Genomic DNA, 12,671 nt, shown 5'->3' on the forward strand with positions numbered 1-12,671 from the left:
GGTTCTGCGGTTAAAGCAAATCTTCTTTTCTTACAAGTGTAATATTCCATCATGTTCTGGTTGTAACGGTAGGCCGTGGTGAGATCCATGGCCGCCCCCGACGTTCGCAAAGACAGAAGAGATGCTGCAAGACTTGTTGTATCCAGTTTGAAGGCTCACTGTTTTTGCACGCACTCCCTATACAAGCACTCAACTAATTTTTAATTTTACAAAAGCACATCGGCCGCATGCGGGCCCTACATTGCAAAAACCCACATCTACATGACGAAAAATGGCAGTTTTTTTCAAAATTCGACTAGATTAGAGGCGTCGGGAGCCGTCGGGACGCTGCTAGACGCTGAAGCCGGACGCGAGCGCGTTGTAAACAGGACTAGTGAGTCAGATAAGCGGGTCCTGTCAGTCTGGAGGCGGAGCCAGGATTGTCACAGCGGTTGGAAAGCTAACTTGGATGTGATAGAATCGCAGATACCTATAGGGTAGTCGCCTCGAAAGGTGCCAGTTGGGGGCTTTCACAGGGTGGATATAATCTAACACCCCATCTTCGCACCGACATGATGAATATGACGAGTGATTTTTCATGATCCAGGTGTTTACAAGGGACCATTGCAAACGGCATGCAAAAAGCAAAGTCACTGGACCACAAAAAACACTATTTAACTTTCTACCCTTTGAAGCGGAGATTTGGCTTGATTTGCCCTCTTCTATCATCAAATTTTATTTTTTATTTTATTTTTCACTTATTTTTATTTTTTTTATTATCTTTCGATGCGTACTATTTTCAGAAAAAGTTTTTTTATTTTTATTTGTTTTTTTAACAATTTTTGAACTGTTTACTACATGTGTTATGTGTTCTTCTTTTAATAATCGTCACTTTATGTACATTTATCGTCAAGGTTAAAAATTTTCTCGGCGTGCGTTATTTGTGAATTTTATTTTATATTAATTATACTTCGATACGTAGGTACTATTTTCAAAAAAAGTTTTTATTTTGTTTTGTTTTTTTTTAATAATTTTTAAACTAGTAACTACATGTACTTTCTTTTTTTAGTAATCGTCACTTTTTTTTTGATGAACAGATTCAGAGTAACTCATGCATTTTTAGATGATGTTTTCTGTTACTTTTCAATACTCAATCCTTTTTTCTCTCAAATGTAGCAAAAATCGTACACTTAGCGCCAAAGCGGTTGAAGCAGCTTTGCGAGCTTTCGCCCGTGTGCCGCTTTCTGGAGGCGCTGCTCCGGACTCGGAACAGTAGATTTTTCCGGCATTGCTCGGCTAACCTAATCTGAGGTCTACATTAGGGTCGGTCGGACGCATTAAGGGTGAAATGAAGGCGCCTGCGTCCAGCGGCCCACCCCTCACCCATCATTGGTAGAACGAAAGCTCACAAGAGACGCCTGCGCTGCGGCGTGGATTTAATTTTAGTCAAGTTTGTTCTGATGTCTGGTCTCACTCGGGTAAAAGCCGTCGGAACGATGGTGCGTCGATTATTAAAAGAGGAAACGCGCTGAAACTATCGAGAGCTTTTGCGAGCTTTCGTTCACAACACTGATATTTTTTAAGCTTGAATCCTGGGTGTGGGTCACAAGGGTGGCGCGCTTGGGACAGGATAAACACATTTTACGGTTGTTAAATTTTTGCCCAAACCGGAAAACTGCAAATGTGGGGTCTGGTTATGATTTAAAAAAATACGAACAAAGTGTACAAGAATAGAACACAAGTTTTTCTTTCCAATAAAGTTAAAGTCAAATATTTTGAAAATGTCTATCGCTTGTTTTTACGAATCAAAGTAATAAAAGAGATAGATTTTGCTGGTTATTTTTTTTTGGAAAATTTGGGTGCGCGCCGGCGGTGTTGGGCGCAAATCCAATTGCATGCGCCCTTTGCATACAAGCCCCTAATAAGCCGAAGTGCAAACGCGCCAGAACTGCGTGAATATTTAACCACCTGAAAGCTAAATCCGCACAGGCTTGCGGTATTTCAGATTATACATGCATACATTACATAAAGTGAGTCTTGCTTTGATCTCCACAAAGGATAAAATAACATCACGCTAGGGATAGCGATCCTTTTATTAGGGGCTGCTGTATGCAGCACGAACCGAATTTGCTAGTGACAAAAACCCGGACTTTTTCCCCGGAAGACACCTCTAATCAGAAGCCGGTGATAAATAACCATTTTTCGTCATAAATCACTACACGCGATTAACACACATAATTAATCACTTTCAATCTCAAGCCACTTGTCACATTTTAACACCTCTGCAAGAAATGAGCTATAAAACTGACCATGAATCGGATAATCTTCATGAATGATTGACTCGGCCCCTCCCATGAATGAAGGGTTTCGCTCAATGAAAAAATCTTGATACTACTCCAAGAGCCAGGATCGGGTTTCACGGAAATGTGTTTACACAAATATCGGGTTTAAGGCAATTTTATTAATCGATTGGGACGAGACAAAAAGACAAAATTCAATTCAAATTCGCGTATAATGTAAAAAATTATCAAATGGGGTGTTTTCCGCTTAAAAGTGCCGAAACGGTAACGGTGTCGGGTTGTTGAAGGTGCGTGGACTTATGGCCCGCGGAGGACTCCCAAGGTAACTCAAAACCAGGAGTGAAATTGATAGCTGAAGTATCGAATAATGGGAACTGGCCGCCGGTTGTAACACAAATTTCTTGTGATTTTTCCCATTATTTCGAGGGAAGTTGGAGAAAACGTAGAAATTTCGTGGTTACGGTCAATGCTAAATAAAATAATCGAAATCCCTAGGAAAACGCTTGATGTTTCGGCGGGCGTCTAGTCCAGGTTTACTCCCCGATCAATATAAAACAGCTTTTGACATTTTATTAAAGGGCAGCTTTTAAATTACGTCTGAATTCCACTCGGAGCATAACAATACATTTTATTATAGCCCCACTAAAGCGTATTTTCCGTGTAGCGATTTAAAAAAGTTTGTTTAGTTGTAGCCAATGCACTTTTGGTAATTTCCTTTAAAAAAGACGAAAAAAACTTCAAAATGACGACGATAAATCTGCTTGAAAAATGATACTAATTTATTTGGCAATTCCAGAGAAAACCCCCACTTCGAGCCACCCTCAAGCATCTGCATTAAGGACTCCTATTTTATATACAGCTTAAAGTCGCTAAAGTTACTTTGTAAAAGGGAAAGTCGACGCGAATACACAATTTATTACCGACTGAATTTACGAGCTTCAAACTGGCAATTACCCGATCGATTAAAATATTAAAAATCAACAAATAAACCAGTCCTAATATTGTTGCAATCAGTTAATGTACTTTTCTTGAATGAATTATTTAGTTATGGCGACAACATGTGTCACTCAACCGGACGATTCCGGTTATTTCAGAGGGTGTTCAGTTCGCTTTACCCGACGTTTTTGTGGCTGTGCATAATAAATGTCTCTTTTTGTATCAATTACCAAGTGATGGAAGTTATTTGTTTGGTGTGTGGTAAAAATGAACGAATTAATAATCATTAGACGGTATAGAGCCGGCGACAGCCGGGCTTGTCCTGTATGCAAATAGGGCGGGTCAGGATTAGAATGGTGTGCAGCTAATTCCCGAAGGATTCAGAGTGATCACGGGACAAATTCACTTCAAAATGTCGACTGACAAACTCATTAATCACCACTATTCGCTGCACTGACTTTTCATTATGCAAACGTTGGTGTCTATTATTTTATCCAGTTAATGGAGACGTAACGACAAAAATACGAGATTAAGGTGATGAAAAGTCTGTCAATTTAAATTCATGAAATTATAATAACCGAGAGCTTTCATGCTGCGAGCTGTCGACTTGTAAAGGCTGATTTATAGGACCACGCAGACGTAAACGGAAGCACAAGCGTAAAAGTTTGAATGTCGAACCAATTAAATTGGAGTTTTCGTGTCGTGAGCTGTCTAATTTGTGGCGACCTGTGTCTCGTTAGCGCAACCGTACCTTCACCATTTTTTCAGTAATCGTTTAGATTTGTCCCTTTTCAGGGTTTCCGGTTAAGTGCCCCCAGAGCGGGGGCACAGCGTGTTAATTAATCAGTTCTAATTCTGCACGAGCTGAATCTGGTTGATAAATGCTGAAGGAAATGTTAATATTTTTCAGTATGGATGTGTGTGGTCTCCACGGTGCTTGGGTCGGGGCCCGACTGTGCCAAGAGCCAACGGCGTGTGACCCATACTCGCTCGTGCCCACTGAACAAATTTAACACTGCTGCCTTTGATTCTATGGATGTTTTACTGATTCATTGAGCTTTATTAGATGTCTGCTCGACACGAGACCGCTGACAACTCAGTTACCAGACTTTCCGACTTCTCCGAATCGTTTTTCGGAAAATACCCCCACCAGCATCGAGCTTTTTGCTTGCCAAGTTTCGCAGCTTGCGAATCGAAATGTGTACGTAGTTGGTAATTTATGAAGTCGAAAGCGCAAGAACTCTTTCAGATGTATGCCGACTGAAGTGACAATGTATTATGAAGTATATCACTTGTGAAATATAGAGCTTTACACATCTGTGAGCACGTTGGTTTTGCGGCAGTAAATTACGTTTTAGTGTTCGGTAGTTGTTAACACCGACTGCTGAAAAAATTCGCCTTGTTGGGCCTAACCCACGCATCAACTTATGCATTAAGTTTAATTTCCATGAGGAATAGGCGGCGGGCTACCCTCGCGAAGATAGGAAAATCTGCAGGATTCTCCGGAAAGAGATTGATATTGTAATCTGCTTAGTAAAAATTGCCTGCCCCGGAGTGTGTACATATTATCATACTATTACGACACGTCAGCGGATGATATATGGCGCAACTACCGACCAGTCGACCAGAAAAATAATGTGTTTAACGCCGTACATTCGGCTTTGCGCTTCTTTAATCGAACTTTCAGCGTTATACGTCATTGCCTGCGAAAATTGCGTTTGGCGCAAACGCTAATACGCGATGCTGTGGCCACTATGCTGCCAGTAAAGGCAAAAAATCATTAATTAATTGATTTGCGTTTCCAGAACTCCAAGTGAAGAAAATGTGCAAAAATAATAGTAAAATTACAAATTAGTAGAGAGTAAGAACAGTATTTTTAATTTTTATTTTAAGCCGAATAGCACTAGGAAAGACATAACTATTCGCATATCAAAGAAAGAGATGTAAAAAAAATCTAGTAAAAATTACAAATAATTAGTAGACAGATTAGTAGACAGTATTTTGTTAAGTACCTAATAAATTATAAAGTTATAGAGTAGGTAGGTAGGTCTAATTTGACTTAAAAACTTTTTTTTGAAAAGGAAAGCTTAGTCAATAAGCTCAACACTCATATTCGACAAAAAAGAATAAAAAGCCCTTTCAATTTTATAATTTTTTTTATGTTTAGACATACAATCATTATGTTTGTGATTATTAAATGTATTTTTTCAACAGAAGAAATTGTACATCAAAAATTAATCACACCAGAAATTTATATTTGTAAAATAATTTTTAATTAAATACAAAAACTACCAAGCTAATTAAAATAATTGATTTTTTTATTCAGGCTTTTAACATCATCTCGTTAGACAGTAATTTTTTTTAAGCAATTGTGATATAAAAATTTAAGTATTCAGCGAAAAAATAAGAAATGAAAATTTTTACTTGCCCGTAAAGGCAAAAAAATCATTAATTAATTGATTTGCGTTTCCAGAACTCCAATTGAAGGAGATGTGCAAAAACAATTGTAAAATTACAAATTAGTAGAGAGTAAGAACAGTATTTTGGTTATAATCCGAATAGCACTAGACAAGACATAACTATTCGTATATCAAAAAAGGAGATGTATAAAAATCTAGTAAAAATTACGAATAATTAGTAGACAGATTAGTAGATAGTATTTTGTTAAATACCCAATCAATTATAAAGTTATAGAGTAGGAGGTAGGTATAATTTGACACAAAAACTTTTTTTTGAAAAGAAATCCTTAGTTAATAAGCTCTGTACCATTTAAAGAGATGATATGCTTTTTTTTAAAATGCCAACACTCTTATTCGACAAAAAAAGAATAAAAAGCCCTTTCAATTTTTTATTTTTTTTATGTTTAGACATACAATCATTATGTTTGTGATTATTAAATGTATTTTTTTCAACAGAAAAAATTGTACATTAAAAATTAATCACATCAGAAATTTCCATTTGTAAAATAATTTTTAATTAAATACAAAAACTACCAAGCTGATTAAAATAATTGATTTTTTTATTCAGACTTTTAACATTATCGCGTTAGACAGTAATTTCGTTTAATAAAATTTAAATATTCAGCGAAAAAAAACAAATATCAGATTTTTACCCTTTGGTTATTGAATTGTATTTAAATCAGAATTATGGGTTCAGCAGATAATTTCACTAGTCGAAAGTGACATTACTCTTCGAACGTCAATTGCAGACATTTAGCGGCAATTGTTTGCAAATGGTGCCCACACTGAACCTAGTTTACTCGATAGAAGTAACAATTTGTTGGCATAAATTTGCAAACGCACTTTTGAGCCCCGATTTGATCTGAAAAATGCTCAACGAGTGCCTGAAAATAATTTTATTACAACATTTAGCACGTTTTAGTCGTCGTTTGTAGGTCCGGTAATAAAATATTAACGATTGAGGAGAAAAAGTGTATATTTTGCAATGGTATTTTGGGATCGGAGCATTTTCAGTCTACGTTTGGCTGAATGTAGTCCGAATGCTCTAGACGAGTGGCGTCCCCTGGCGGTGTCTCCCCGAACTACCGACCGTGAAATATGATCGCATCTCCCGGTCTCTTCCACGAAAATGAATCGGTTATTTATTTTACATCGCTCGGTGTTTTATTTAAAAAAATCAAATACCTCATCTTGTAACCCCGCCTTAATCATAATTAGATTTTCCAAAAAAGCGCAATTGATTAATTCAGAGTCGGTTGTTATTAACGGCGCAATTTATTCCGGATTGATTTTGATATTAATTAATGCAAGTTGGCTAATGATCTGCCACAGCAGTATGCAAATTTTCGTCGGGGCTGACATAGTGGCTCGATTTGAAAAAGGCTTATCTTTGCCACACTTTGCTTAACAACTGGTGTGCATAATGATTATTAGCTTAAGTCTAATTGCCGTAAGTCAGGCCACACTGAAAACGACTTAAGTAATTGTGTGACATTTGGACTTTCTCCCAGTCACACTGAAAATTGGCCGATTTGGAAACTGATTTATTACACAAGAGCGGGAAAAAAGTTGAATTTTCCCCTTTTCGTGAACTGTTACCGGACTTTTAATCGATTTGCGCCGTGAAGAAGTGTTATATAATGGGACCTTGGTCGATTTTGTAAAGAATTCAATCGGGTTTTTTCCTGGTTATGACATTCACATTTCGGTGGCATTGTCTCTGTCAAAATATTTACCCGCAAGTTCGCACGTTACAATGGGCAAAATTCAGTGTCAGGGTTGTTTGGAATTAATGTTGCGATGAAGAAATGAGGTATTTAGTAGCAATAACTTAAGAAATTTCGAATTTTCTGCACAGCGGGAGTCGGACATAATCGTGGGAAGCGGCTTCTTAAAGCTTAATAAATGACAGAATTTTTACATTGGCCATTTTGTGTCGGTACAAGTCCTTAAGCACCTGCTTTGCGTAAGTGCCAATTAACGTAAATTGAAATGCAGAAAAACAGTTGCGCATTGTTTTAAGATTCCGATGTACGCGTCTCGATAGAAAGTATTCTGTGGCGAGGAAAAAAATTCCAACATTGCGGAAACACAATGATTATAATAAAATTTTCAGCAATATTCGTAAAAGCGTAAAGTTATATAAATGCATTATTTCAATTAAAAATTAACTAGGTGAGTTTTTATATGTAGTTTAGTTCATAATTTTAGTTTCTCTTTTTGTGGATTATTTATAAGCGAGAATTTTCTCTTCACACTTTCCTTACGATTATAATTGCTTGCTTTACCGGATAAATCATAAATATTAGAGCAATTAATTTGATGTGGCCTCGATAAGGTGACAGCTAGGCTTATCGCGGACTCATCACACCGGCAGAAAAGTGCTGGAAAATCGGGCAAACTGGTTTGGTCAATGTCGCCGTAATCGCCCGGCAAATGGCCCATAAAAGTTATTTTTACAAGGCATAAACCGACAACAACCATGTTTCCCCATATTAATTAATTATAAAAAAATTAAACATGTCGTACTCAGTTGTCCTGCTGCTCCGAGGTTAAAAAGCTCCGCTTGGAGAAGAGCTTCCCACCTTTTGCACGCTTCTTGTATTAAATTTCGTTTACATCTTCGCAAATATCAATTAAGTGTAAGTTATAGTGCGAGATCGCCTAAGTGGGAACGCTATTATTCTTATTATCCAGCTCTTCTGAATAACCTGTGGCATGTGTCTAGTGTAACAAGTGACTATGGAGCAGTTAGGTGGAGGCACAGCAACGTGTTCACTTTCTCGCGATTAGTATGACCCATGACCCCTGTTTTAACGCCCTCATAGCGCCTGAATCTGACACGCGATCACCAACATTTCAGACCGGCTTTATTCGTTTACACTTACCTCTCTGATCGCACTTTTCGATTACAGTATTCTAAGGAAATGTTCTAATACAACCCAGATTTAGATAGTTTGAGCGTCATATTGCACGATTTTATTCCAGCTCCGGCCAACTGAGATAAGAATTTTTGTTAAATAACGCATTAACCTAATTTCTCCCAGCTTCCTGCTCGATTTTTCCGCATCCATCATTTCAAAATTTACGATGTTAGTAAAACGCGTAATTAATTAATCGCTTGTTTTTAATTAATTAACTAATTAAATTGTAATAGCATACCTTGGAACCACCGTGCGCAAAGATTTGTTTAGAAAAATTAAAATTACCCACTTCCTCGCCCATCCATTCATGGTAAAATATTGGTCGTAAATCCACTTACCTGGAACAGAAAACAAGCAGTGAGAAAATCGTGTTTTGGCAAAAATAAAAGTGTGCAAAAAATTGTTTGTCCTTGGGGCCAAGGTGTCACCACAATTTTTTCCCCAAATTGGTAAATTTTAATTGCAATCGACCCTGAACAGTCACATTGTGGTAAAGCGAGTAAATTAATAAATGGTGAAATAAATCGTTATTTCCTTTAAATTTTTCCCATTCTAGACCACCGCGGCACGTAATTGAATTTAATTCGTTGTGTCCAATGAAAATAAATGTAATAAGCTGATTCCAGTCCGATATGACAGAATTTATGTGGGGCTAATTTCAGATAATTCTTCTCAAGCTACTTAATACAGTTGGAGCGTGTGTTATAAATCGCCTTATAGATCATGCATAATTCGATCTATTAACTATATAATTTCGTTATAATTTACAGTAAACCAGAAGCGCTCGGGCCGATTTTTGCCAAGGATATAAAATAATGCAAATGAGACTATTACATAAATTACGCGCTGCAACAATGTCAGGTTACTTCCTTTCTTACTTGAAATTTTATAATTATTGATTATTTATTGCAGGTCGTACTTATTTATTGCCATTATTGCAAAAAAAGGACGACGTAATATTAATCAAAGGTGTAATTTGACATGAAATATCGCTAAACTTGCGACAATTCATATGAAGACATTTACCTTTTGAACACTGTAATAATCACAACGTGTTTGGAATTGCAAATTCAACGCCCACCGGAGGAACATGGCGTCTTCATATCTTTACGTGTTGACTGGGAAATAAAAGTCAAAGAGAGGAAGACACCGATCAGACAATAAGATAAACGGCGCTGTAAATTTATCACACGCGAGGAAATAAAAATAATTAGCGGGGCGCTAAAGCTCAAAGCTCGCTAACCCAATTCTTTGTCCTCACGAATCCGATAGCGCATATCTGGTTGCACTCTCTCGCAAATAATACGCAAAAATGAGGTGTTATTTCATATCATCAATGCACCTGGTAGTGAAGGGCAAGCTATGGTCAACAGCCTTTATTGCACTGTTAGCGTTTAATGACGATTTATTGGAAGTGGTAAATGTCACGAGCTTATTCGGTATGATAATTAAGGAGAAGACGTGTTCACAGATGTAAATATCAGTTATCGCACAAACTGGTGAAATATTATGCAAGGATCATTAGGCGTTTTGACTCCTACGCGCGTAAATCAAAGATTTTTTCCCGCGTTTGAAAATCTTGATTTTTGGATTGGATATGTTACACTTTTTATGCTATAATTCGGAAGTTTTTGTGGCGACTGGTTGGAAAAATTGACAAAAGGTTCCGTTGTTGAGAGAAAGTTGAGTTGTCGATGTTAATTTAAACAAACCACAGCCACGGAATGGCAAGTAATGATAGTTTTATTCATATAATTTCCAGTAAATAAACATTCTAGCCATTAGAAATTCTACTCCATGCCATATAGAGCGACTGCAACAGCACATGTAATGTTTGCCACCGCTCAACTGCGTGCATTCAATACAGTTTTATTGTTATGTTTGTGACGATTGACAATGTTTAAGATAAATCGCGAATTTAGATATGTTTCAATTGGACAATCTACCTTTATTGTGTTCTTGTCCGCCTTCCAGCTGAATAATTGGATTGTCATTACGCGGACTGGCCCACTTTCAGCGCACGAATTCATTCGATATGCCATTACCGAATCTTCAGCAACGTTAGAACGACGCTTTTTCAACCGTTTCCTGGTATCGCATTTGACCAAGCGCCATAATTTGAATTCTACGTTCTGACTAATAATAGTGTTATTATTCGAGCCGTCACAACACCGTGGAATCGCTATTGTGGCGGCCTTTCTAATAAAGATATTAAAAAACGGCTTCCAGCCTCACAGCGAATACTTCGGCGCATATCTCGGAGATATTTAAAAATATACAGGATGTTCTACTTGCAGCCACATGCCTGGCATACAATGCGAGGCCTTCACCGGACTCACGATTCCCACAAAAAATAACAAAGTTATAGGAACCTAAATGTTTTCAAGAGAAAGTTTAGATCTGATCAGAATTCAATCTAGACAAGAATAGATGTCGAAAAATGGTATTCTTTGTACACCATTACATTTTTATTATGATTACCCCAAACCCCAAGGACCCTTCAGACAGGGCTGCAGTTTTTCAGACGAAACGATCGGTATCGTAAATATTTTAGGGTCACCCTTGTGAAAACATCTTATTGTGAGGGTTGCCATTATCTGTTGTAAAACTTTATGGTGTACAAAGAAATGTGGAAAGGCAAAGTACGTGGAATCCGGAGTGTACTATTTTGCGTTTTTCTTGAAGAGGTGTAAAGGAAGCGTAATCGGTGGATAAATAAATACTGCCAAGGCAAATAAAATTACAGAGAATGTCAGGCCGACACTTTCCATTTCCTTAGTTAGCACGTCTTCGGACGGCTTTATTATTTACGGAATAGTCCGTTTGGAATTCATCCGGGATAAGGCGGAACCGGTCTTGTGGAATAACAGATGTCATCTCAGCAGCTAGATTTTTGTCAGCGCAGGAGTTCAGTTCTAATGCTTTGACTGTTTTCACACATTGTAATGTCAGCGCTAATGTAGGCATCTATCTTATCCCTTGGACGCAAATGTATGAAAACACGTGATCGAGGCGGTTGTAGCAGAGGCGTACCTCGTATCTAAATTTAAAATTTCCGCAAGTCAGTGACAATTCCGAGTGTTTATAGAGACATTACTTTCGATGAGTCGGTGAAAATTTCGTTTTCTTTGTGTTCACTTACACTTTTGTGTAGGTGTTATATAAACAACCTACATTTCAGAATCTGACAAGAGTGAGATAAGACCGGTCTATTGTTTATGTGAGAACTAAAATATAAGGTTAAGGTGAGGTTGTGTATAAATTAAAGACAGCAAAAGCAAAAGTAATTTCTCACGATAATGGGAAAATACAGGGCCCATTGTTCGCACTTGGAAGTCTTAACCACTTAGTGCCAACTAAACAATTAAGCCAATCCGCCGCCGCATTCGAATGTTTCTACATTTGCGACGTATAAATTAGCAAAAACAAACGATTTCCCGATAACTCAATGGCTGGAATTTATGCAGTAATAGATCGAAATGCAAATCAGAACACGAAACAGGTACAAATCGTGATAACCCGCTGCAGGCCTGCCGTCGAAGATGCGCGTGATAAGCAAATTGTTTCCGACCGATCGGCCCGCTGTTCCGTCTTCCGCCGGCCTCCCATACGCGCCGCAAGCTGTAGGTAAATCATTTCGGAATGCCCGACTTGTGAAATATTTAATAACACCTGAAAAGTGTGTGAGGCTGGAATGAAGAAAAAGCAGGGACGCAATTAAAATGTTATCAACGATCATCTGATCGCCACAGGGCGCGAACAAAACGCACATAAAAGAGCCATTAGTCTTTCTGATACCGTTGTTACCTTTTACTTAGCGCCGTTACAAATTTCTAATGCACATGTGTTGTTTACTTTTTTCACTGAAAACAACATAATAAAAATGAGGAGACTATTAATTATCATATGTGTACTGAACTCGTTAAATTGCCACTGTCTATAATTTGTTATGTGCATTGACAGACCGGCACGCAAACGTTCGAACTATACACGGATAATAATGCCTGTTCGAGTGCTTTATTAAATTAATACCGCTCCTAACCGACTTCCTAGAGACATCCCCAGCTGGGCGG

General features: G+C 37.8%; 1 protein-coding gene across 7 annotated transcripts in view; it reads right to left on the reverse strand.

Annotated features, from left to right (window-relative positions):
* The window catches only part of sv (shaven), a 93,678-nt gene that overhangs the window by 41,732 nt on the left and 39,275 nt on the right, over positions 1 to 12,671 (reverse strand). The window contains exon 1 of one of the 7 annotated variants that reach the window (XM_015978068.2): positions 35 to 410. The exons of 5 other annotated variants lie outside the window; for them this stretch is intronic. In XM_015978068.2, the coding sequence (XP_015833554.1) occupies positions 35 to 89 (55 nt within the window). In that variant the 5' untranslated portion in view covers positions 90 to 410. Of the gene's footprint in view, positions 1 to 34; positions 411 to 12,671 lie in introns of those variants that run through there. One more of the 7 variants, XM_015978069.2, reaches the window with a different exon arrangement.

This window comes from Tribolium castaneum, chromosome 1 (genome assembly GCF_031307605.1).
Source record: "Tribolium castaneum strain GA2 chromosome 1, icTriCast1.1, whole genome shotgun sequence".
NCBI lineage: Eukaryota > Metazoa > Arthropoda > Insecta > Coleoptera > Tenebrionidae > Tribolium > Tribolium castaneum.